Raw genomic sequence first — 26,949 nt, forward strand, 5'->3', positions numbered from 1 at the left:
ATATCAGATTAGACAAGTACATACACGTGTCGGGATACAATATAACTACATATAAGATACTCCAATAATGCTAAAGCCCAGAGAACTGTACTTTTGTATGAAACTATTGTATAGCTGTACCAGCAGGTGGCAGTAATGAGCAAAGCTATTGTTTGCAAACCACTCTGAGGAAGATGAAGAAGAAGAGCGGTAGAACACGCTGTACCAGGAGGTGGCAGTCATGAGCAAAGCTACTGTTTGCCAACCGCTTTGAGGAAGAAGAAGAAGAGGTAGAATTGCTGCACCAGGAGGTGGCAGTAATGAGCAAAGCTATTGTTTGCCAACCGCTTTGAGGAAGAAGAGGTAGAATTTGCTGCACCAGGAGGTGGCAGTAATGAGCAAAGCTATTGTTTGCCAACCGCTTTGAGGAAGAAGAAGAGGGGTTTTTTGGCAGTAATGAGCAAAGCTAGTGTTTGTTTGCCAACCGCTTTGAGGAAGAAGAAGCGGTAGAATATGCTGTACCAGGAGGTGGCAGTAATGAGCAAAGCTATTGTTTGCCAACCGCCTTGAGGAGGAAGAAGAAGAAGAAAAAAGACACTGTACCAGGAGGGTTTTTTTTTAGACGACACATATCAGATTAGACAAGTACATACACGTGTCAGGGTACAATATAACTACATATAAGATACTCCAATAATACTAAAGCCCAGAGAACTGTACTTTTGTATGAAACTATTGTATAGCTGTACCAGCAGGTGGCAGTAATGAGCAAAGCTATTGTTTGCAAACCACTCTGAGGAAGATGAAGAAGAAGAGCGGTAGAACACGCTGTACCAGGAGGTGGCAGTCATGAGCAAAGCTATTGTTTGCCAACCGCTTTGAGGAAGAAGAAGCGGTAGAATATGCTGTACCAGGAGGTGGCAGTAATGAGCAAGGCTATTGTTTGCCAACCGCCTTGAGGAGGAAGAAGAAGAAGAAAAAAAGACGCTGTACCAGGAGGGGTTTTTTTAGACGACACATATCAGATTAGACAAGTACATACACGTGTCGGGGTACAATATAACTACATATAAGATACTCTAATAATGCTAAAGCCCAGAGAACTGTACTTTTGTATGAAACTATTGTATAGCTGTACCAGCAGGTGGCGGTAATGAGCAAAGCTATTGTTTGCCAACCGCCTTGAGGAGGAGGAAGAAGAAGACGCAAAAGCGGAAGGAAACAGCTTCAGTCGTAAACAAAGTGACTCGGTCTAAAATGAACAATTTGGACAGTTTGAATACGTTTTTGACAGAACGGTTAATGACAGTCGCTGGAGAGATTTTCCAAGTGTTTAAAGAGGCGTTTAGTGAATATCAGGGTGAAATAGAGCGGATTAAACAGGAGAACCGGTGTCTGAGAGAAGCGCTGGCTGAAATCTACAACAGTGTCCAGGAGAGAGCAGGTACTCACTTCTTCCGGCTCATTACAGTCACAAACAACACGAGACAGGATGGTAACATTTGTTTATAAAACCCTTTATTAACCATAAATGTCTGTTATAAAGAAATGAATCTGTATTTCCTTTCTATAGAGTCTCTTTGCTCATGTTCCTTGTGTATGTAATAGTGAATGATCTTTATTTATATGCAGAGAAGCACAGTTTAAACCAGAGAGCCCTGAACACTGACTCCTCCCTTATCCAAGTGAACCTGGAACTGGAAACTCGTCCAAAGAAATCTGATCCACACCAGTCTCAAAGTCATCCACACACATGCACGTCAAAGCTCGCGAACACTGCTCGTGACCTGGACCCGAATTCGAGCTTTTCAGAAAAAACTGAGCTGAAGGATGAAAACGAGGACAGCACCAACATCACGGTGAAAGTAGAGCCGTGCGCGTCCCAAGCCGTCTTCTGCCCTGAAGCTAATCAAGCACGAGACCAGCAAGAGCCTCTTTCTTGCACTTACTGTGACCAAATGTTCACTGAGATTTCTCAGCTGGCATCACACGTACAGAGCCACATGGCGTTGTATACCTGTGCAGTCTGCGGAAAAGCCTTCAAGCAAAAAGGCACTCTGAAAACGCACATGATCGTGCATCAGAAAGAAAGACCTTTTGGCTGCGGTTACTGTAAAAAGCGGTTCAAGCTGAAAAGCCATCTGAAAGAGCACGAGAGGATACACACGGGTGAAAAGCCTTTCAGCTGCCCGGTGTGCAGGATGTGTTTTACTCGCTCCAATCCGATGAAGATACACCTTCGGAATCATCATCAGGAGCAGTTACAAGTCAACCAATAGAGCAGGGTGGCAAATTAGACTTGTGGATAAATTAATTTCATTGTCTGTTCTTCATGTTTGTTTCTTTTTATTACTTTGCCTGCCTTTACGAAGGCACCTCAGTGGCTAGTTTTATTTTCAAGTCCTCATAGTTTTGCTGAATATAACAGAGGTACAAATGATTTGTTCTTTATATGTTTAACTACTGATTTATTCTTTTGTTATTCTAGCTTGTTTGCAATCGTGAAATTCAGACGGAGGGCAGGAAGTGAAGAATCTATATACTGTGCACATTGAAAATGGAAGAACGTCAGGATGTAAAAGGGGTCGTGGATGATTATGCACTCAGGAGGTGGTGTCGGAGAACTGAAACACATCGTGGATGTGACCCATACAGAATGAAACAAAGCACTCAGGCAGGTTAAATAAAAGAAATAGCAAAGTGATGGCTTGTTGATCGATATTGATGGTGCAAACCGGAGGCATCGCTGCAGGGATGGTGGTGGTTGTTAACTTGCCTCACTGACATCCTGCGATCCTGGAAAGTGCGTCGCTTTGATGTCATATGCAAAGAAACTATTGTCTACTTACAGTCCATGCTCAGCAAATAGCACTCTTATTTACTTTGAGTCTGAATTCTACTGATAAATATACAGGGTTCTTTTTTTTTTATCCGGGAGACAGAAGTTTTACATGTTTTGTATGCATTTTATAGAGAACTCAATATGGATGGTGTACACTTTATTAAACATTAAACCAAGGTGTCTGATTGATTTTATTTTTTTAGTAACGTGATTATTTTTCTGACTGTTTAAGGGACCAAGATATTACTTCTGGTGCTTTGGGAAGTAAATGCTTTTCAGTGACCGTGATCATGGATCCATTTGATGCTCTATACATACAAATACAAAATGTCTGAAAGTTACATGTTGTAAATAAAATACAGGGTCTGATTTTTTTAAAAGCAAGTATTTAACCTGAAGTAAATCAGAACAAAACCAAATATATAGGATCTTACACAGTTGTGTGAAGATATGAAGTTTATCTTTGAGTGGTGAAGGTATTTCACGAGTGAGCGAAGTGAACGAGTGAAAATATTTTCGACATGAGAAGATAAACTTCATATGTTTGCACCACCATGTAGTGTTCTTTATATTATATAGACACGTACAAAAATATATATATGCAAGTTTAATTTTGGGGCCGCACGGTGGTGTAGTGGTTAGCGCTGTCGCCTCACAGCAAGAAGGTCCGGGTTCGAGCCCCGTGGCCGGCGAGGGCCTTTCTGTGCGGAGTTTGCATGTTCTCCCCGTGTCCGCGTGGGTTTCCTCCGGGTGCTCTGGTTTCCCCCACAGTCCAAAGACATGCAGGTTAGGTTAACTGGTGACTCTAAATTGACCGTGAGTGTGAATGGTTGTCTGTGTCTATGTGTCAGCCCTGTGATGACCTGGCGACTTGTCCAGGGTGTACCCCGCCTTTCGCCCGTAGTCAGCTGGGATAGGCTCCAGCTTGCTTGCGACCCTGTAGAACAGGATAAAGTGGCTAGAGAGAATGAGATGAGATGAGTTTAATTTTGAACCGGTTCACCATTTTGACAAATCAGCAGGAAAACTTTGGGAGTGACATCACTGGAGTGAAATATCAGGAAATGTCACTCAGATCCGTGATGTGTTTTGTATGAAAAATGCGAGTTTTTCAACGTGAGAAGATAAACTTCATATCTTCAAGCCAATTTGTGATGTCTTTTTTTTTTTTCACAAACAAAAAGTACCCGAATTTATCAAAACGATTCACTGATTTCCTCATGAGTGACATATAGAGATTTATGTCACGGTTTTGGTTCTCAATGTCCTGGATGTAGCTTGTATGAAAAATATGAGTGGTGTGTTTCCCAGTAAAACACTTGTCCGTATATCAGATATTGATGGACATGGAGAAGGGTATAAATAGATATCAAAGTGATTAGTGATGAATGCATACCATTACTAACTGTACAATCAGTCACTGGGGAAAAAAAAGTGTTGCAGTGTTTAACACGGTCACCTCACAGCAAGAAGGTTGTGGGTTTGAACCTGCTGGTTGACTGGGGCTTTTGTGTGTGGAGTTTGCATGGGTTTCCTCCTACAGTCAAAGACGTGAATTAGATCAACTCTAAATTGCCTGTAGGTTGTCTTTGTGTTGGCTTGTGATAGATTGGCGACGTGCCCAGGGTGTGTACCCCACCTCTTGCTTGAAGTAATTTGGGATTGGCTCCAGCTCATGTGCAATGAAAAAGTAGTATAGAGAATGAATGAATGAATCATCTGGATACGTTATTTAAGTAAAAAGGGAGAAAATATTACATTACATTAATGATCTGATGAACTTCACCTGGTCTGTGAACATCACGTCACTGGTCAAGAAGGCACAGCAACGTCTGCACTTCCTGCGTAGGATGAAGACAGCCCACCTGCCCCCGCCCATCCTCACTACATTCTACAGAAGCACCATAGAGAGCGTTCTAACCAGCTGCATCTCTGTGTGGTGTGGAGGCTGCAGTGCCTCTGACTGGAAGACTGTGAGGAGAGTGGTGAGGACAGCAGAGAAAATCATTGGGACTTCTCTTCCCTCCATTCAGGACGTTGCACCTAGCCGCTGCATGTCTCGAGCCAGAAACATCATCAGTGACCCCTCACTATAGACTGTTCTCCCCTCTGGCCTCTGGAAAGAGGTTCTGCAGCATTCGGTGCAGGACCACCAGGTTCTGTAACAGCTTTTCCCCTCAGGTCACCAGACTGCTGAACTCCAAACCCAAACTCTAAACTTCTATTTATAACTTGAACATTCCAGGTCACTTTATACTATTGCACTTTATAATATTTTTGCTGCTGCATAATTTAATTTAGGGCGGTGTGGTGGTTGGCGCTGTCGCCTTGCGGCAGGAGGGTCCGGGTTCGAGCCCCGGGTCCGGGTTCGAGCCCCGTGGCCGGCGAGGGCCTTTCTGTGTGGAGTTTGCATGTTCTCCCCGTGTCCGCGTGGGTTTCCTCCGGGTGCTCCGGTTTCCCCCACAGTCCAAAGACATGCAGGTTAGGTTAACTGGTGACTCTAAATTGACCGTAGGTGTGAATGCGAGTGTGAATGGTTGTCTGTGTCTATGTGTCAGCCCTGTGATGACCCGGCGACTTGTCCAGGGTGTACCCCGCCTTTCGCCCATAGTCAGCTGGGATAGGCTCCAGCTTGCCTGCGACCCTGTCGAAGGATAAAGCGGCTAGAGATAATGAGATGAGATGAGGCGGCACGGTGGTGTAGTGGTTAGCGCTGTCGCCTCACAGCAAGAAGGTCCTGGGTTCGAGCCCCGGGGCCGGCGAGGGCCTTTCTGTGTGGAGTTTGCATGTTCTCCCCGTGTCCGCGTGGGTTTCCTCCGGGTGCTCCGGTTTCCCCCACAGTCCAAAGACATGCAGGTTAGGTTAACTGGTGACTCTAAATTGACCGTAGGTGTGAATGTGAGTGTGAATGGTTGTCTGTGTCTATGTGTCAGCCCTGTGATGACCTGGCGACTTGTCCAGGGTGTACCCCGCCTTTCGCCCGTAGTCAGCTGGGATAGGCTCCAGCTTGCCTGCGACCCTGTAGAAGGATAAAGCGGCTAGAGATAATGAGATGAGATGAGACGTTGCGCCCCCTAGGGGAGGCGCGCCCCACACTTTGAAAAGCCCTGGTTTAAAGGGAAAGTTGTCAAACTCTGAACACCGTGTGCGCTGCTTCGCCTTTCCGACAGGTGGCGGTAAAGATCTCACAAGGCCGAGTCTTCCAGTGTTGGAACCTAACAGAAGAAGAAGCAACAGCAGCAAAAAGCAAAGTAATACTTTTAAACCAGTCTGCACTCGCTGGCGGAAAAGCAAAAAACAAAGATGGCTCATTTGGAGACGCTGAACTCGTTTTTGTGTGATCGTTTACTGGCTGCTGCGGCAGAAATATTTCAAGTAGTAAAGGACACTGTGTCTCAGTATCAGGAAGAAATAGATCGCTCCAAACAGGAGAATATTTATCTGAGGAAAATGCTAGCGGAAGTTAGCATCAACAATGGATCAGGTGAATGAGCCGCTCAGTCTGTTTTTATCTGTGCAGGTGTTGGTGTGTGTTTAGTACGGATTTCCGCCAGTGATATCCCATAATAATAATAATAATAATGCGAGAGGATGAGATCATTAACTTGTGGCTGCAGCTTAGCCAAATGTGGTGATTTGTTATTGTACTAAACAGTTATCAGAACAATTATTATTATTATTATTATTATTATTATTATTAGAGAGGTGGCTACAATTATCGACACCTTAACGATGGTTTGGCCATTGCACAAGTAAAAAAGACTTCAGTATGTAAATTATGCATGAATAATTAATTACTCAAACTTCCACTGAAAAAAAAAAAGAGTTGATTCCTGATTACTTAGCATATCAGATCACGTGACACCGTTCCACAATTATTGACCTCTTTGTCCACAATTATCGACATCCAGATGGTTATTTATAAAAATAATAATCTCATTATCTGTAGCTGCTTTATCCTGTTCTACAGGGTCGCAGGCAAGCTGGAGCCTATCCCAGCTGACTACGGGCGAAAGGCGGGGTACACCCTGGACAAGTCGCCAGGTCATCACAGGGCTGACACATAGACACAGACAACCATTCACACTCACATTCACACCTACGCTCAATTTAGAGTCACCAGTTAACCTAAAGGCCTCTGCATGCTCTTGCGACAAGGCTTTCGCAGATAGCTTTTCGCAGACAGTTGTACCTTATCGTTGAGCGGGGAGTAATAGGCGTGCGCGATGTTATTCACCGCCACAACGCAAGGGGGCGTGAAGTCGCGAAATCGCTAAGAGTAGTTGGTGGGTGTGGTTAGTGGAGTGTTTATCCTCCGGCTACTTATAATGACTAGAACTGGAGTCGTATAGATATACGTACTTCCTGACTTCCTCGATCAACCGTTCTTCGTGCTGCTCCATCTTCGCTCGTGTTTTTAAAAATGGCGGTCGTGAAAACAAAACAAACCGGGAAAGAAGGGAAGCGGAAGTGCGTGTACAGCGGATGTAGAGTGGACCAATCAGAGCCCTCTTGTCTGCGAGGCTTCTGCGGTGGTCACAATTTTTGGGAGGTGCGCGCAGAGCGTCTGCGAAGGGGGGGGCTACGCAGACACTGTCTGTGACGCTATCTGCGAGGACTGGGTTGTCAGCATAAATTGGCCTTAACCTGCATGTCTTTGGACTGTGGGGGAAACCGGAGCACCCGGAGGAAACCCACGCGGACACGGGGAGAACATGCAAACTCCACACAGAAAGGCCCTCGCCGGCCACAGGGCTCGAACCCGGACCTTCTTGCTGTGAGGCGACAGCGCTAACCACTACACCACTGTGCCGCCCTAGTACAAAATATCTTTTATATAAATATGTTATGGATGTCGGTGTTTATGGAAATGAGGAAATAATTCTAATATTTGTAAACAAATGAACTGATAATGTTTAACCTGTCAGAAAATCTTTTTGTTCCACTTTCTAAGTATTTTCCTAGATCAGATTTTCTTCATCATTCGTTGTTGTGTGTATTAATTTCTAGTTTTGTAGTTTACCAATAAATGTCAACTTGATATTGTAACCGGAGGGCGGCACGGTGGTGTAGTGGTTAGCGCTGTCGCCTCACAGCAAGAAGGTCCTGGGTTCGAGCCCCGGGGTCGGCGAGGGCCTTTCTGTGCGGAGTTTGCATGTTCTCCCCGTGTCCGCGTGGGTTTCCTCCGGGTGCTCCGGTTTCCCCCACAGTCCAAAGACATGCAGGTTAGGTTAACTGGTGACTCTAAATTGAGCGTAGGTGTGAATGTGAGTGTGAATGGTTGTCTGTGTCTATGTGTCAGCCCTGTGATGACCTGGCGACTTGTCCAGGGTGTACCCCGCCTTTCGCCCGTAGTCAGCTGGGATAGGCTCCAGCTTGCCTGCGACCCTGTAGAAGGATAAAGCGGCTAGAGATAATGAGATGAGATGAGATATTGTAACCACATGACAATCCAGCAATCCAAAAACAAGACCTGGCAAAGGGCGGAAGAGCTCCTTGCGAGCCAATGGCCAACATGCAAACCTGGTATCCGCTGGTAGCCATACCATCACAGTGCTCTTTTCCATTATGGATTATGAAGAAACAGCCAACTGTGCTCTTACTGGTGGTGCGGCACGGGCTTATTACTCTGGGACCTGTTGACCAGCTGGTAGGAAGGATGGAGCATCGATGGGCCAGCACAATCCACCCTTGCTTTTTTTTTTTTTTGCAGGTTGTTCTGTAACTATTATCCTGTTGGTGCCCCAAAGAAGTGTCATAAGTGACCCCTTAAGCAGGTCTTTCTTAAATGTGGCATATCGGACTTTGGGAACCTTGCTGAAAACAAGCTCAGTGGAGGGCAGTTGGAAAGGGTGGTGTGGCAAAGTTTGAGGAAAGGCGGATTGCGGAACTTAAGGAGATGCGATGTTGCTGGAAGGAAAGGATATCAGCACCTGGAAGTTATCCTTATGATAAGTGGACTAAAATCTGTGGGTCGGGAATTGGATTGTTAAGCCATCAAAGAGCTCGCGACCGCAAACAAGACGGTTGATACAGAACTTGGATCTGTCGTGCGTGACAGCCAAGCCAAACCAAACAGTCCTGGATATACCATGAACTGGCGTCACGATTTCAAGCTATACGGCTGACTCAAGGCTTTTTTTTTTTCTTTACGATAGACAGACAAAAATAAAAGTCATTAATACAATCGAAATATGAATATTTCAGCCAGGGGGGATTTTCAACTGAACACATTAAAATATCCACACAAATCAGTAGTTTTACAGCTTTCTGATTTTGAGAGTCAGTAATTTGTTTTTATGGACTGCTTGGCTTGCTCTTTTTCAAATTACCAAAATTAATGGTAACCGACTCGTGACTCGACTTGAGCACTGATGATTCGGACTCGTAAATTGGAGATGAGGACTCGGATTTTTTCTTTGTTTTTTGTAACGTGCCATAATAATTTGGCATAAGATATTTATATCTACATTAATTTTTATACTAATTTTGTGCAAGAGTGTCACGCCCTTGGCGCATGCTTCAGATAGCGCAGGCGCGCTAAGTGGACTCTCGCACGCACCGTAAACGACTCGCACCTGCACAGGATTAAGGCGCAATAAGTGCGCCTATATAAAAACTGTGAAAACACACTTGCTTTGAGAAGTATTGAGTTGCGTTGCTGACACATTACCGAGCCTTGTTTCCTGATCCTTGAGTTCCTGTTTCTCGTCTTTGATTCAGCCGAGTCTACGCTAGCCTGTTTGTGCCTCGCTCGACCTATTGCCTGTTTCACCATTTTACTATTTTGCCTGCCGTTCTGGATTGTTTACCTGTCTTCACTCAGGGTTTTTTCTAGAAAAATTTAGTATGAGGGCGCTCACCATGGCGAGGGGAGCAAAGCGGGGGGGATGGTGCCGGTTGTCCCCCCCCCCCCGCCGTGCAAAGCCTTTGAAAAATGCTCCAATGGGACATTCTGAGGCTATCTGAGAAGGAAATTGTAACAAATTGTCTGTCAACATTGAAAAAGAAAGAAGTAATCTTCTTCTGCCCCGGACAGTCTTTGGCTTTCTTCCGCTTCGTGCCGCGGGATGACATCGTTAAATGCCCAAGTGTCAACAAAAACAACTCGCGAACTACTTCTGTCAAAAGCTCCCGCGCCGGTGGGTGAAAGGTCATTCAGTCTCGAGAAATCTCGCTCTACAAGTCAGCTGACCTTGTCAGTAACCCATGTCAAATCTCGCGAGAGCAGCCGCGACAACTAAACAACATGGCGCTTCAGTCTGGAAAACGCCAATTCGGATTGTTTTTGCACCGTCTGGCGGTGTATCTACTATGATTGGAATATTTTTGGAGCAATTATAACGTATTTGATGATCAGACACATTGTCACGTAGTGTTGCTGGGATGTTTTCACGGAGTCGGTAAGGGGGCGCACGCCGAGAGTAAGAGGGCGCAGCGCCCCTGTTCCCCCGTTTAGACGAAAGCCTGTTCACTTGTATTAATAAACACACCTTCTGCACTTACATCCGTCTCCCAACCATCTCTGACAGAATACTTCACACTCCCTGACAAAGAGAATGCACGTTCGCCTGTTCATACGTCATGTTCAGGAACAAACTAATGTTAATGGCGCTAAAACGGCCACCGTCAAACGGCGCGGTTAGAGTCTTGTTCTTGAATTTTTTTTTTTTTTTTTTTAATGACTTGTCTCAGACTTGAACACTGGGGACCCGAGACCGGACTTGGACTCGAGGTTTAGTGACTCGACTCCAACGCTGTAGCATGGTACGTTGCACATGTGCAGGTCGAAGGTCGCTCCGACGTTAACGACAAACGTGGCTGCCCTCCAGTGAGTTTATGCTGAGATTCAATCTTTACACTTTTAGTTTGGAATTTTTTGATGAGGGACATAAATCAAATATACCCTGCACTGAGAGGCTCCGGTTGATGTTATGGATTCTCTGTCGCAACATAGTCTCGCGCCCTGATTGGTTCAGAAAACGTGAATGACAAAAATGTTGTGAACTTGAATGGCCTCCCAAGTATGAATTTGGCCCTATACAGGGTTTTTTCTAGAAAAATTTAGTATGAGGGCGCTCACCATGGCGAGGGAGCGAAGCGGGGGGGGGGATGGTGCTGGTTGTCCCCCCCCGCCGTGCAAAGCCTTTGAAAAATGCTCCAATGGGACATTCTGAGGCTATCTGAGAGGGAAATTGTAACAAATTGTCTGTCAACATTGAAAAAGAAAGAAGTAATCTTCTTCTGCCCCGGACAGTCTTTGGCTTTCTTCCGCTTCGTGCCGCGGGATGACATCTTTAAATGCCCAAGTGTCAACAAAAACAACTCGCGAACTACTACTGTCAAAAGCTCCCGCGCCGGTGGGTGAAAGGTCATTCAGTCTCGAGAAATCTCGCGCTACAAGTCAGCTGACTTTGTATGTAACCCATGTCAAATCTCACGAGAGCAGCCGCGACAAGTAAACAACATGGCGCCTCTGTCTGGAAAGCGCCAATTCGGATTGTTTTTGCACCGTCTGGCGGTGTATCTACTATGATTGGAATATTTTTGGAATATTTTATAACGTATTTGATGATCAGACACATTGTCACGTAGTGTTGCTGGGATGTTTTCACGGAGTCGGTAAGGGGGCGCACGCCGAGAGTAAGAGGGCGCAGCGCCCCTGTTCCCCCGTTTAGACGAAAGCCTGTTCACTTGTATTAATAAACACACCTTCTGCACTTACATCCGTCTCCCAACCATCTCTGACAGAATACTTCACACTCCCTGACAGAGAATGCACGTTCGCCTGTTCATACGTCATGTTCAGGAACAAACTAATGTTAATGGCGCTAAAACGGCCACCGTCAAACGGTGCGGTTAGTCTTGTTCTTGAATTTTTTTTTTTTAATGACTTGTCTCAGACTTGAACAATGGGGACCCGAGACCGGACTTGGACTCGAGGTTTAGTGACTCGACTCCAACGCTGTAGCATGGTACGTTGCACATGTGCAGGTCGAAGGTCGCTCCGACGTTAACGACAAACGTGGCTGCCCTCCAGTGAGTTTATGCTGAGATTCAATCTTAACACTTTTAGTTTGGAATTTTTTGATGAGGGACATAAATCAAATATACCCTGCACTGAGAGGCTCCGGTTGAAGTTATGGATTCTCTGAGGTGCCTGGCGTAGTACTGTTTTCTTCAGGGCTGCGCCTGCATGGTGTATTTGATGATTATAGTGCGATGAATTAAATGTATAGAGACAGTCCTGGATATTGGGTTTGACTCCGCTGGGGTAGGAGGAGCCGGATCAGATCTGACTCCACCCCCTGGACTTTTGGTGCTGCAGCAAGTGGTACTTGAATGTTCCTCACATACCAGGATTTTGTGTTAAAATGAGATGTCTTTTTTTTTTTTTTTTTAAGCTGTTTTCTGGTCATGCTTTGCTGCAGTTTCTACAGGTGCACAGACGAGCTGGACAGTCGGATTTCCTCCAGAAGAGCCGAACAGCAATCAAGAGGTGCTGGACTCGGAGTCCTCGCTAATCCAGGTGAAGCTGGAGGTCAGCACTGAACAGCAGGGTGATGAAGCGCAGCAGCCAGTGAGGGATGCACCAACATGCCACGTCCCTTCAGACCCTACCGAGGACGTTACGGTCAAACTGGAGCACGGTGACGCCCAGGTGGACTGCGGCGGCGAGTTAACTTCCTGTCCAGCAAACGCCGAATGTCAGTTTGAACCAAACCCTCAGTCCTTCTGCCAGCACGATTTCACTAACCTCCCGTTTCACTTGCAAAGCCCGGCCGCGGAAAGACTCTTCCGTTCCAAGGTGCGCCGTAAACCTCTCCGGAGCGACGCCAGTTCGAAGGGACGCAAGATTCCACGTGGCAAAGAGAAAAAGCTCCGCTGCGATCTGTGCGGGAAGTGGTACAGCACTCCTCACTCGCTCAAAATCCACCTGAGGACGCACACGGGCGAGAGGCCGTTCCCCTGCAAGTTCTGCGTGAAGACTTTCCACCAGAAAGCGCACTTAAAGGAGCACGAGAGGACACACACTGGGGAAAAACCGTACAGCTGTTCAGGGTGTGGGAAACGTTTCAGTCGCGCTCAGCAGGTCAGAGTACACATACACTACCATCATCAACACCAAGGGGCTACCATTATTAAAAACCAGCAGTGTACCTGATGCTTTTTAAAGAGACGAACGATTGCAAGTTCTTTGACTTCTTTTTTTTTTTTTTTTCTTTCACTTGTGAAAATATTTATAGATTGCCTTGACATGCCGAATGAGCGTGTGTGTGGGTGTACAGATGAACATTTTATTCCTGCTACCAGATTTTCACTGCTGAACTGACCTGAGATTAGACAATTTTATTTTTTGTAAGTTGTTTTGAGTTCATACACTTGAGTGCAAAAGTTTGCATACCCTTAAAAAAAAGACAAAACATCCGAGAACAGAATCCACCCTGAACAAGTTCTATTATAATATTATTATTATTATTATTATTATTATTATTATTATTAAATAACGTGATCATTAGTGTTCGAGATTAATTTTGAGTCGATGTTTCATCGATTACCCGCTGACAACGACGGAGCCAGACATCTCCGTCCATCCAGTTTCCAAATTTGAGCTGCACGGTGATGCTAAACACGATCCGGTTTTCTTACCGTTGGCGTGATTGTCATCATGATCCGCGTCTCAAATAAAAATCCCTTGTCGTACGTTCAAAACGGTCTAGTCGGGAATATCCTGAAGGTCGGTACGCAGAACAGTCCTTTCAGTAGGTCAAAGAGGTTTTTAAAAGTTATTTTAATAGAAAAGTCAGTGTTGGTACTCAATAGTAGTACCCAAGTATGTGATTTGAGACTCTGTGTTTGTTTATTGAGTGAGTTGTTGACACTGTGTCACATGGTGCTGCTGTCCATCGCTAGCGATGATGACTGCTTCGTTAGGATGCGCAAAAACACAGATGGGCCACGAAGCCTGCACCAGAGCGACAGAGCCGTGTGCAGTGGTGGCTGCGCTGCCATGGAATGTCTGGCTTCGTGAGCCCTCATATACTCCCTTTGACGTTCATCTTCACTGAGCTTTTAACTATTGCTCGATCCGAGACATCCCTTTCCCACGTCTGATCGATAATTCCGGCATTCTTCATGTTCCTCTTCAAGACGTCTTTGTATCTCCAGTTTCTGTCCTCCTCGTCTCCTCTTTCCTAGGCTCAGTTCTCCGTAGAAAATGGCTTTGGGTAGTCGCGTCTCAGGCATGTGCCAGATGTGTCCAGCCCAACGAAGTTGGGAGTCTGTGATCAGGGCTACATCGGGGACCTTGTCCTGCCATCTTATTTTGAGGATTTGACGCAGGTGTCGGAGTTGTAGCCTGGTCATTCTTGAAGCGTTTACGGTAGAGCGTCATGCAGTCAGTGGCGTAAAGCAGAGATGGGAAGGCTGCCGCGTTGTATACTTTCAACTCTGTGGTTCTCTTGATCTCATGGCAAGACCATAGTTGCTTTTGTAATGCACCGAAGGTTTTGGTGGCAGCTTGAATCCAGTGGTCTACCTCCAAGTCTGATGAGTTTGTGTTGGTAACTGCACTTCCTTCTTATGTAGATGAAACAAAAGGACTTTTTGATAAGATTGATCAGAGGATGTGCACGGCAGCCGAGTCTCTGCTGAAAATCAGCGCAGGTGTGCCGTATAGGTGTGTTCTGGAACTTTTGAGTTCAACGCTAGCTCTCTCGCTATGTCTACGTTGTTGGATTTCTCCAGTGGAAAATGCTGTGAGAGAAAAGATCTTGTTCTTTGATTTTAACACCAGGTGGTGGTGTGGTTAGCACTGTCGCCTCACAGCAGTAAAAGAAGGTTCTGGGTTCGAGCCCAGTTGCCGACTGGGGTCTTTCTGTGTGGAGTTTGTATGTTCTCCCCGTGTCTGCGTGGGTTTCCCCCACAGTCCAAAGATGTGCAGGTTAGGCTAATTGGTGGCTCTAAATTGACCGTAGGTGTGAATGTGAGGGTGAATGGTTGTTTGTTTCGATACATCAGTCCTGTGATGATCTGGCACCTTGTCCAGGGTGTACCCCGCCTCTCGCCCGTAGTCAGCTGGGATAGGTTCTAGCTTGCCCACAACCCTGCACAGGATAAGCGGCTACAGATAAGGGATGGATGGATGGATGGGCGGACGGACGGACGGACGGACGGGTAACACCAAATCAGGACAGTTATGTTGTTACCTTGGAGATTGGTGACTTTATTTTCCTCAGACATCATTGCAATTGCATCATCAATGGCAAACCAAAAAATTCCCATCAGAATCACTAAGCAAGCCAGAACCGTTTCAATATACACACATGGAAAGTGTTTCAGGGTGGAATTTTCCTTTTTGTGTGTTAGGATATTCCCTGAGTCTTGTTATAACTTGTCTTATGATCGGATTGTTGTCTTGTTGCAAGATATACCAACTTTTCAGTTTTAACGTTTTGGAAAGAAGTTAAAATGAGCCATTTGCATATAAGGGGATGCAAAATTTCACCCTCAACTGTAGATTTAGATGTGCACTGCTGATTGTTTTTATGAAAGCTACATAACCATATCAGTTTGACTCTTAAACCAGTGTTTTGGTTTGGTTTTTTTTTCTTTTCTTTTGGTTTGCTTAGCATACTTTTTGTAAATCACATTCGTTCTGGTTGATCGTTTTGTGAAATACAAAATAAACAAAATGTTCGAGGTCTACAGTGCATTGTGGTCTGTTTGTCCTGATTCGTCATCTTTAATACTCTCCGGTAAAGGAGCCAGGCCTCAACAGCAGTGAGGTCGAGCATGTGGAAGACAATTCTGTGGTACCACTTCCTGGATCTAATCTTCGTTCCGTAGAGGGCAATGAGAGAGTCAAGATGATCAACTCCTCCCATTCCTTTGTTGTATGTGGTTAAAACGCTTGGGCATTTCACCTGGAGAGTGGTCGTCGTCGTCTTCTATCTCATTACAGTCGTTGTCGGATTTGCCGAAGCAAATGTAGACAGGAGAGACGCTGCCCGGTTGTCGTACCACTTCACTACCCTGAGAGGAACTCCATTAAGCATTGTCTCCTTTTCTTCAAAAGTTCCTCTCCCTTTCTTTTTCACGTCTGTATCTGTGGAAGAACTGCATCCGGGCAGACGATTGGCCCTTACGGTGCTGATGCAGTGGATCTTCCTTTTTTCCAGAATCATCTGTAGGTCAACACTGGAGAACCAGTTGTCGAAGAACAGCTTGTGGGACGTGTTATCAGGGATGAGGCGTGAGAGGGATAGCACAATGTTTCCACTATGTCTGGTAGGCCAACACGGGGAGATTTGCCCTGTATACACCTCAAAGTTGTAGACCATGCCCCTGTTCTCTGAAAGCACAAAGATTTTGTATCCCCAGCGTTTTGGTTTCTTGGGGTTGTAGCCCTTGAATGGGATAATCTGTTCATCCATTGGGATTGTTTGAAACTTCTCCAAGGAGGACGTCATAAAGGGCGCACCTTATACAGCTTGTCGTACCCCGGGACCCCAACAGGAGCTTGTTTTGAGTTGTCAGAAAAGTGTAGGTTGCGCTTGATAGCCTCCCAACGATGCAAGGCCATGGTGTTTGCAACACGGTCAACCCTTGTTGCTGACTGCCAGTACTTTCGGCTTCCTGGAAGCCCAAAATTGGACATGTAGAAACAAATTCTAAGAAATTGCTCGATTTTATCCGCAGTGACTTTGAGTGGTTTGCTTGGATCACACTGTATGGCATACAGGTTGGACTGCTCCACTGTATTGCTGATACAGGTGCTTGTAAGAAAGGTTCTGAAATATTCAGCAGGACGTTTCAGCTCCGTTGCCTTTGGATGGTTTTACGTGTTCTCCATTCCAAATTCTTGGCTCGTATGAATTGCTCTGGATGGATGTCGTTTCTCTTTACTTAGTCGAGCAGTTCTTGACGTAATATGGTGTGGTGTTAAATAGGGCTATTTACTGTATTATTATTATTTACTGTTTGATCTCAAACGCATTAAGAAGGCAAGAAACTCGTTTGCTCAATAACTTTTGATGAGACACCTGTTAACTGAAAAGCGTTCCAGGTGACTACCTCAGGAAGCTGGTTAAGATAATGCCGATAGTGTGCAAAGCGTCAACAGGGTAAACGCTGGCGACTTTGAAGAATCTAAAATATGAAACGTATTCTTTAACACTTTTTTTGTTCACCACATAATTCCACACATGTTCCAGATGTATTTCATAGTTTTGATGTCTTCAGTATTGTTCTACATTGTAGAAAATAAATAGAAAATCCAGAAACGCCTATGAATGAATGAATGGGGGTGTCCAAACTTTTGACTGGTACTGTATGTTATTCAGACACAAAAAAAATGGAGGCTCTTCACAAATACGGCACAGTGCGGAGTGTTTATTTCACCGCTTAAGAGAGACGTTATAGTATAGTTGCAAAAGCAGAAAAGACTTTCAATACGTAAATTGTGCATGAATAATTACTCAAACTTCCACTGGAAAAAAAATGAGTTGATTCCTGATTACTTAGCGTATCAGATCACGTGACACCGTTCCACAATTATCGACACCTTTGTCCACAGTTATCGACACCGTTCCACAATTATCGACATCCAGATCGTTATTTATTTAAAAAAAACTTGTATGTGGTATTAACAAGACAGTTTTTATTTAAAATTTGTTTTACATAGACTTATTTTGTACTAAATATATCTTTTATATAAATATATTGATGTCGGTGCTTTACGTAAACGAGGAAGTAATTCTACTGTTTGTAAGCAAATGAACTGATAATGTTTAACCTGTCAGAAAATCTTTTTGTTCCATTTTTTGTATTTTCGTAGATCAGATTTTATTAATCATTCATTGTTGTTGTTTGTATTAATTTCTAGTTTTGTAGTTTACCAATAAATATCAACAGGCAATTGATATTGTAACCACATTAGAATCCAAGTCAAAGGTCGCATGTCATTCCTCGAACTAAAATATCTCATCTCATCTCATTATCTCTAGCCGCTTTATCCTTCTACAGGGTCGCAGGCAAGCTGGAGCCTATCCCAGCTGACTACGGGCGAAAGGCGGGGTACACCCTGGACAAGTCGCCAGGTCATCACAGGGCCGACACATAGACACAGACAACCATTCACACTCACATTCACACCTACGGTCAATTTAGAGTCACCAGTTAACCTAACCTGCATGTCTTTGGACTGTGGGGGAAACCGGAGCACCCGGAGGAAACCCACGCGGACACGGGGAGAACATGCAAACTCCACACAGAAAGGCCCTCGCCGGCCCCGGGGCTCGAACCCAGGACCTTCTTGCTGTGAGGCGACAGCGCTAACCACTACACCACCGTGCCGCCCGAACTAAAATATGTCTCCTGATATTGTAATATGTGGTAGATATTTACAACAAACTGCAAAAAAAAAAAAATCTGAATGGAATAGAAAAATCTGAATATTTCAAGCATGTAATCTTTTATGCGCTAGGAATTTAGTTCTGATCTAATTCTATTAATTGCAGTCAGATTCTAAATACTCTGTAAGCATTCCATTCTGTTATGAATCAGAAAAAAAATTATAAAATCACAGCATTTTTTTTTTAATATAAAATAGTGCTGTCAAAAATGTTGCGTTATTATCGCGTTAACTTGACTCAATTTTAACGGCGATTAATTTTTTTTATCGCGAGATTAACGCTCTGTGACATGATATAGGTTTTTCATAAGCTTTTGAAACTGCCAGGAACTTGGAACAGAACAGAACAGAGACTTTGCTTAGAAAAACGATAGCAGCTAGACTGTAATGTCATGCCCCGCACAGCCAGAGTCCTCTGCCCTCCCTCCAAAGAACCAGCGCGGGCAGCTCGTGCTGCCGCGCCTCGGGACGAAGAGCCACGGTGCTCGGCTTAGGTTTCGTTTTCCCATCGGCGGCTCCAGCCCGACTTTGCAGTGGCTGTGACAAGACGTGTTATACGGAGCCGTAGTAACTCATCCCCTCACTTTTAATTACCCGAGCGCACGCCTTAACGCAAAGCGTGCACGCGGGTTATAACTCGTGCGCGCGCATTAATATCTCGTGCACACGCCTTATAAGTCGTTCCCACGCTTTATTTTTTTTATTCACCATGTCCCCTCTACGGCTCCGTAGTGTTATGCTCTGCAATAAAAAAACCACATTGGTACAAAGCAAGCCCATTCACTTTTTTATGCTGATAAGAGAATTACAATGGTTTTTCATGTGACAAAAATGTGCGATTAAATTGCGATTAATCGCGAGTTAACTACGACAGTCGCGACATTAATCGCGATTAAATATTTTAATCGCTTGACAGCACTAATATAAAAGTACTTCATCTACTTCAACAGTGCTACCCAAAGATGGATCCATAACAGTTGTAAATGTCACTTAATTCCACAGGGTGTCGATAATGGTGGACACCGGTGAAAGTGATCACTATTATCGACACCTCACGTGACTTCTCAAACGTGCGTTTAGATACAAAATGGCGACTGTCAAATGAAAGAGTAAGAAACAAAGTAGGTTCCGACAAGATGATCATGAAATATCGGTGAACTTGATGAGTAAAAACATGTCCATGAGCTTTCCACCATGCTTACCTGCTTCGATAACGTCCGGGTTTTCATCAAATTGCTGATCGTGCTGAAAAAATTTCCATCTCGGGTAACGAGCTGTCTCATCAGATGACAAGGTCAAAGGCTGAGGCGGGTTTTCCGGTTGATTAATTAACCAATAATAACTGTTGTAACTGAAACTCACCTTTTGGAAAAAATTTTTTTAGTGGTAAACCTGAAAAGGTGCCGATAATTGTAGCCGCTGCTCAAGTACATGATTAACCCGGTCATGTTGCGTTAACTTCAACGTCCCTTGCTCAGCGCTCATTGGTTATTTTGTCATCTGCACAAGCAACCCGTTAAAGCGTATACTATAAATAATCAGGAAGCAAGGCACTACCCTGATGGAGCAGGAGTGAATTTGATAGAATTCTGACCGCAGAAGGAGAGATTTTCCTTTAGTTTAACGATTTGCCTCTGCTCTGACTTAACGAACGAGCTTCATGCTTATTTATGTTCATCTCTGACTCTCCTGACTAACAGGTTGTCTCCTGTTTATGCAAAAGGAACGGGAGTTCTCCTCAAGTTCCAGTACCAGCTAAACAAAAAAGAGGGCCGCAAAATTATATCCCTCCTCTTCCGGTCAGGACAGACAGCACCGGTCACTGGCCCTTGCAGGGCAAGAAAAGGGGACGATGCAAGATGCATGGATGTAAAGGCACTGTGAAGACCATGTGCTCAGAGTGCAAAATTTCCCTCTGTATCACCAGTGAGAGGAACTGCTTTGTGGAATTTCGTACAGGGTGACTGAAATTGTTGGGAAGATTGATGTTTTGAATTGAATATTGAACAGAATTGAGCAGAAAGTGAAAACAGACTTGAATTAAATCAGAATATTTGTAAATGATGTCAAAATATTCGATAAACTTTGGTTGTAATCAAGAAACTTTTCTCTGTGTGTGTCTATTTTTAAAATGGATTTCACTGTGGGGCGGCACGGTGGTGTAGTGGTTAGCGCTGTCGCCTCACAGCAAGAAGGTCCTGGGTTCGAGCCCCAGGGCCGGCGAGGGCCTTTCTGTGTGGAGTTTGCATGTTCTCCCCGTGTCCGCGTGGGTTTCCTCCGGGTGCTCCGGTTTCCCCCACAGTCCAAAGACATGCAGGTTAGGTCAACTGGTGACTCTAAATTGACCGTAGGTGTGAATGTGAGTGTGAATGGTTGTCTGTGTCTATGTGTCAGCCCTGTGATGACCTGGCGACTTGTCCAGGGTGTACCCAGCCTTTCGCCCGTAGTCAGCTGGGATAGGCTCCAGCTTGCCTGCGACCCTGTAGAAGGATAAAGCGGCTAGAGATGATGAGAGAGAATGAATGAGGGGATTTCACTGTCGTATTACATTCTGACCATTCAGCCCAATTTACACTTGGATTTCTATTATTTTTAGCAGCATAAATATTTCATTAATTACAATTAAAGGAGAACTGAAGGCAAATGTTTTTAATCCGAATTCTCTCATTTTATTAAATATAGGAATGCATTTTTGATAGCTATTTTGTCACTGCTATAGCAAGCGATGAGTGTTTGAAATATTACATAGCATATTTTTCAGTCCATATGTCGAAGCGATGGCCGTAAGCGAGATTCGTCGAGACCTGTGCGAGACATCGTAGGACGGAAGTAAAACGTACAGCGGAAATCAAAGTGACCAACATCTGCCAACGTTGTCAAAAGACGTGCACGCTCTTTCGAATGCTGACGTAATCAAGCCGGAAGTTTTGTTTGTTTTGATAGCAATCAGGGAAGTTTGAAAAAAGTAGGCAGGAATCATCATTTAAACTCGGTTTTCTGCAATATTTCATTTGGAAAACAGTTTTCAAAATAGCGGCACTGACACCTGGCGGACACTTGACGTTTCAAAGTCTCGCACAAGTCTCGTGAAGATCGCGCGGATAAGCGACGCCTGCCGTGGACCAAACGAACTAAATTCAACATGGCTAAAAACGAATATGCCAATAAGTCTCATCTCATTATCTCTCGCCGCTTTATCCTGTTCTACAGGGTCGCAGGCAAGCTGGAGCCTATCCCAGCTGACTACGGGCGAAAGGCGGGGTACACCCTGGACAAGTCAACAGGTCATCACAGGGCTGACACACAGACACAGACAACCATTCACACTCACATTCACACCTACGGTCAATTTAGAGTCACCAGTTAACCTAACCTGCATGTCTTTGGACTGTGGGGGAAACCGGAGCACCCGGAGGAAACCCACGCGGACACGGAGAGAACATGCAAACTCCGCACAGAAAGGCCCTCGCCGGCCACGGGCTTGAACCCGGACCTTCTTGCTGTGAGGCGACAGCGCTAACCACTACACCACCGTGCCGCCCATGCCAATAAGTATAATATTTAATTGCAATTAGTTGCCAATACAAGTCACGATATAAGGTTACTAAAACTGAAAACGTAATCAAATAATACGTTAATTAAGAAATAAAGCAAGTTTAAAAATGACTTCAGTTCTCCTTGAAGACTTGTCAGGAAAATGGTTAAGTTTTGAAGGAGAAATGAGATTTTCCATCATTGGTGTCACCATTGGCTGGGCTTTCAGGGCTGAAATCCCAAATGTTTTAATGTCAGCTTGGAATTACTTATTTTTTTCCCTCCAAATCTTGGGTTTATGGGGGGAAAAAAAAAAGGAAATTTAGCAAAATTTATCAAAACACTTCATCGATATTCTTACGAGTGAGGATATTGAAAATTATTCTATCCACATTCACTGGATATGAGCAATTGTGTGCTCTGATTGGCGACTCGACTACTAGGATATCAGCTCATATACCGTGAGGAGAGAAAAACAAAATGGCGGTGCGTGTTGCTGAACCAACGGAGGATGAAATAAAAACTACTCAAAAACAAAACCCCAAAAGATACAAAAAAGCAACAAAATATGAAATGAAAGTATTTCATAGTAAGAAGGTTTTTTTTTTTCATTTTTCAAGAATTATCGCATTTTTCACAAATTGCTACCGTCATTTCACTGTTTACATTCTATGTGGAAATGATTTTGTCTGACATTTTGTATGAAGTTTTTATTTATTGAATTTGCTAAAAATAAAAATGCTCGGTTTCTCAAAGCCCAGTGAATGTGGATAGAATAAAACAGTTATTCCACTCAATCTCATCGTACATGGCTTATAGCCGACTCGGCACTATGCGCCTCGTCGGCTATCATAAATATCGGTGAATTTGATCAGTAAAAACATGTCCATGATCTTTCCACCATGCTTACCTGCGATAATTGATTGATAACGTCTGGGTTTTCCTCAAATTGCTGATCGTGCTGAAAAAATTTCCGTCTCAGGTAACGAGCTGTGTCATCAGATGACGAGATCAAAGGGCAAAGCGGGTCTTCAGGTAATTAATTAACCAATGTTAACTGTTGTAACTGAAACTCACCTTTGTAAAAAAAATGTACTGGTAAATCTAAAAAGGTGTTGATAATTATGGACTGTAGCCGCCGCTCTAGTAGTAAAAGAGACGTTTAAAAAAAATGATCAGAGACTGGACTGGAAAATAAAATAAAAACAATAACAGTGAAGCAGAGTGCTGTAAAGGTATGTAAGGAATGGGGATAAAGTTGAGAAAATAACAGGAGATAATGAAAGGGGGGGGAGTGAGGAGATACTTTTCTTGTGGTAAAGTTGAGCGGATACGGTGGTTTAGCATAGGTAATCGAATGGGACAGAGTAAAATTAAGAATTTATTTAATCTCATCTCATTATCTGTAGCCGCTTTATCCTGTTCTACAGGGTCGCAGGCAAGCTGGAGCCTATCCCAGCTGACTACGGGCGAAAGGCGGGGTACACCCTGGACAAGTCGCCAGGGCATCACAGGGCTGACACATAGACACAGACAACCATTCACACTCACATTCACACCTACGGTCAATTTAGAGTCACCAGTTAACCTAACCTGCATGTCTTTGGACTGTGGGGGAAACCGGAGCACCCGGAGGAAACCCACGCGGACACGGGGAGAACATGCAAACTCCGCACAGAAAGGCCCTCGCCGGCCACGGGGCTCGAACCCGGACCTTCTTGCTGTGAGGCGACAGCGCTAACCACTACACCACCGTGCCGCCAAGAATTAATTTCACGAGTGATTTCGAAGTTTTGAAAATTTCGAAACTTTGAAATCATGAGTGAAATTGATCCTTAATTTTATGAGGAACCATACGATGACTTGTTTATAATATATAGGGCCAAATTCATACTTTGGAAGCCATTCAAGTTCACATTTGTCATTCACGTTTTTCTGAACCAATCAGGGCGCAAGACTATCTTGCACGTTTGAATCAGTTTCTAAAGCGTCTTTCATCATGACGACGGCGACACGACATGAGGATTTTGGACAGGATTTTAACATCTTTCAGGATTGATCCTGGATATTTCTCTTGTCTCAGATGCCGATCCAATGCTGCCTGCGTTTCTTTAAGAGAGTCTGGTTTGTAGTTTCCCCCATTTTCTTTCCTCGCTTGTGCATAAAACTGCGATAGCACCTTGTCTAACTCTCAGCATTCATACACCACTAGAGAGTCGTTTATTTGTCTTTTTGAGGCCCATTTATTAAATACGGAAAGCCAAAAATGCATACTTTTTTGGTATTTACATTTTCGCTTGCAGCTTTCAATTGGTTTATCATTTCTTCGTCAAGGGCAGCACGGTGGTGTAGTGGTTAGCGCTGTTGCATCACAGCAAGAAGGTCTGGGTTTGAGCCCCGTGGCTGGCGAAGGCCTTTCTGTGTGGAGTTTGCATGTTCTCCCCGTGTCCGCGTGGGTTTCCTCCGGGTGCTCCGGTTTCCCCCACAGTCCAAAGACATGCAGGTTAGGTTAACTGGTGACTCTAAATTGACCGTAGGTGTGAATGTTACCCCTTTTCCACCAAATCGGTTCCAGGGCTGGTTCGGGGCCGGTGCTGGTTCAAAACCCATTCAACTTGCGAACCAGCTGAGAACCAGTTTGCTTTTCCATAGCTCGGGGTGCTAAGGGGAGCCATATCATTACGTCACTGTATACGTCAGTTACGTCGCTGCATTTGCATAAACCTTGGCGAGAACATCGAAGCAACAACAACAATAATGGATGGCTTTACTGCATCCATGATATCTCGTCGCTTATTTAAAAATGGCGCCCTCTCACGGTCTTGCTGTTGTTGTTGGTCTTAACAACTCCGCCGCCCCCCGCTGACATAAGCAGTTCTTTCCTCTAGCCCAGCAAAGAGCTGGTGCTACCCTGGAACCGCTTTTTCTGGCCCAGAGCCAGTTCTTTGTCAGTGGAAATAGAAAACCCGGTTCCAAACTAAGCACTGGCCCCGAACCAGCCCTGGAACTGATTTGGTGGAAAAGGGGTATGTGAGTGTGAATGGTTGTCTGTGTGTCTATGTGTTAGCCCTGTGATGACCTGGCGACTTGTCCAGGGTGTACCCCGCCTTTCGCCCGTAGTCAGCTGGGATAGGCTCCAGCTTGCCCGCGACCCTGTAGAACAGGATAAAGCGGCTAGAGATGATGAGATGAGATTTCTTCGTCAAGTACAGCGAAACACGGCATTGCCGAGTCAGCCATTTTGTTGACAAAATTTGCTAATTTTCTAACCGTAACCAAGCAACAAACCAGCCAATAGCATTTCAGAAATACAGCCCCGTGTTAAAGAAAAAAAGCCCTCCTTGATTGACCAATCAGAATTGAGTAATTTGGCCCTATGTATTATAAACACAAAAATGCGAGTGGTAAGATGGCGGCCAGCTGGCTTCACTCAAATGAGCTCTTCAGATTTTATATCGAGCTCGGTGGTCGCCTTCAGCGATGCGCTATAACATATATTGATTAAGTAGTTAATATAGAATCCAAAACAAAATGCAAAGGAAGATATGTTTAAGATTTAAAAGAGAGAGAGAGATTTTAGTATCCTGCACGAACTTCCGCTCAGGGCTTTTATTTTGAAACCCACTGTGAGCAGCAGCTCTGTACACACAGACTCAAAGGTTATAAATGCGACATGGCGTCTGCGACTCAAAAGCGTCAAATTGACTCGCTGAATGCTTTTATCCACCAACGTTTGACGAACATCGCAGGAGAAATCTGTCAGGTGTTTCAGGAGACCCTGAGCGCCTACCAGGAGGAGATAAACCACTCCAGACAGGAAAATGTTTACCTCAGGAAAATGCTGGCTGAAATCACACTCGACAGGACAGAGAGGCTCGGTATGGAGCCAGCTGAGTTTGCTGATAAACAGATAAACACACGGCTTTATGTTTGCAACCTTTGTTAACTATTGCTTTATAAATCTTTGAGTTTCTGTTACTGAGCTTTACCTCGCTGGCTAATAAACTTCTCGGTTGCGAGCTAATGTTGTCGATAAGCGTAATGCTGTGTTCAAGTGCTACCGTAATTAATGAAGTAAATTAATACGAGTTTCTGAATTATTATTATTATTATTGCGAAGGGAAGGTTTCAGTGCTCGGATTACTATTTTTTTTTATAGATATGTCCATAATTGTAAGAAGGTATTACAATAGCTCAGACTTGCTAGCTAGCTGACATTAGCAGTGCATTTGAGAGTAATTACAGTCGTGGTCAGAAGTTTACATACACTCATCATAGGCATGAAGGTCATGGTAATTGTGGGCTGTTAATGATTTCCTTGAACTGTTCTTTTTCCAGGGTGGAATGATTGTACAGCATGCATCTTTAACGGCTTAAAAAGCGCACAAGTTTGAATTTATGTTGGCTTTTCTCTCATCCATACTAGTATTTGGTTAAAGGGGAACTGAAGTCATGTTTAAACTTGCTTTATTTCTTAATTAACGTGCTATTCGATTACGTTTTCGGTTTTATTAACCTTGTATCGTGATTCGTATTGGCATATTATATTACACTTGTCAGCCTTTTCGGGTTTTTAGCCATGTTGAATGTAGTTCGTTTGGTCCACGGTAGGTGTCGCTTATCCGCGTGATCTTCACGAGACTTGTGCGAGACTTCAAACGTGACGTGTCATCGCCGCCATTTTGAAAACTTTTTTTTTTTTATTTCCGAAAACATTCAAAATACAAACAAATAAGCACCATATACAGTGAACCCTCGTTTATCGCGGGGGTTACGTTCCAAAAAGGACCCGCGATAGGCGAAATCCGTGAAATAGTCAACTTTATTTTTTTACAACTATTATACAATACAAATGTAAAGCATTTCTTTAAGAAATTAAAAAAAAACGTTCTTGCAAATAACTGACAGTTTTTAATACTTTTAAAATAATACTGTAATAATACTGTAAAATAATATTTTTAATAGGCGGCACGGTGGTGTAGTGGTTAGCGCTGTCGCCTCACAGCAAGAAGGTCCTGGGTTCGAGCCCCGGGGCCAGCGAGGGCCTTTCTGTGCGGAGTTTGCATGTTCTCCCCGTGTCCGCATGGGTTTCCTCCGGGTGCTCCGGTTTCTCCCACAGTCCAAAGACATGCAGGTTAGGTTAACTGGTGACTCTAAATTGACCGTAGGTGTGAATGGT

The 26,949-nt window shown here is 44.3% G+C and overlaps 2 protein-coding genes across 6 annotated transcripts in view; both read left to right on the forward strand.

Annotated features, from left to right (window-relative positions):
• Positions 1-436: 436 nt before the first annotated feature.
• Positions 437-2,997, forward strand: LOC132874546 (gastrula zinc finger protein XlCGF7.1-like). 3 transcript variants are annotated; one of them, XM_060910815.1, is made up of 3 exons: positions 437-1,474; positions 1,612-2,264; positions 2,468-2,997. In XM_060910815.1, the coding sequence occupies exons 1-2, from the start codon at positions 1,237-1,239 to the stop codon at positions 2,256-2,258; spliced, it is 885 nt and encodes a 294-aa protein (XP_060766798.1). In that variant the 5' UTR covers positions 437-1,236; the 3' UTR covers positions 2,259-2,264; positions 2,468-2,997. The 3 variants fall into 3 exon arrangements, with proteins under 3 accessions (XP_060766798.1, XP_060766797.1, XP_060766799.1); XM_060910814.1 differs by having other exon boundaries at positions 438-1,474; positions 1,612-2,997; XM_060910816.1 differs by having other exon boundaries at positions 441-1,423; positions 1,612-2,997.
• A 3,055-nt stretch (positions 2,998-6,052) lies between these two features.
• The window catches only part of LOC132874124 (zinc finger protein 569-like), a 65,453-nt gene continuing 44,556 nt past the window's right edge, over positions 6,053-26,949 (forward strand). For all 3 annotated transcript variants that reach the window (XM_060910057.1, XM_060910056.1, XM_060910058.1), the window contains exons 1-2: positions 6,053-6,305; positions 12,253-12,914. In XM_060910057.1, the coding sequence (XP_060766040.1) occupies positions 6,125-6,305; positions 12,253-12,914 (843 nt within the window). In that variant the 5' untranslated portion in view covers positions 6,053-6,124. The remainder of the gene's footprint in view (positions 6,306-12,252; positions 12,915-26,949) is intronic.

Source organism: Neoarius graeffei, chromosome 26 (genome assembly GCF_027579695.1).
Source record: "Neoarius graeffei isolate fNeoGra1 chromosome 26, fNeoGra1.pri, whole genome shotgun sequence".
NCBI classification, from domain to species: domain Eukaryota; kingdom Metazoa; phylum Chordata; class Actinopteri; order Siluriformes; family Ariidae; genus Neoarius; species Neoarius graeffei.

Coding starts and splice junctions, on each gene's coding strand:
- LOC132874546 (XM_060910815.1), top strand. CDS start 1,237: ATGAACAATTTGGACAGTTTGAATACGTTTTTGACAGAACGGTTAATG. Junction 1,475..1,611: donor AAACAACACGAGACAGGATG/GTAACATTTGTT, acceptor ATTTATATGCAG/AGAAGCACAGTTTAAACCAG.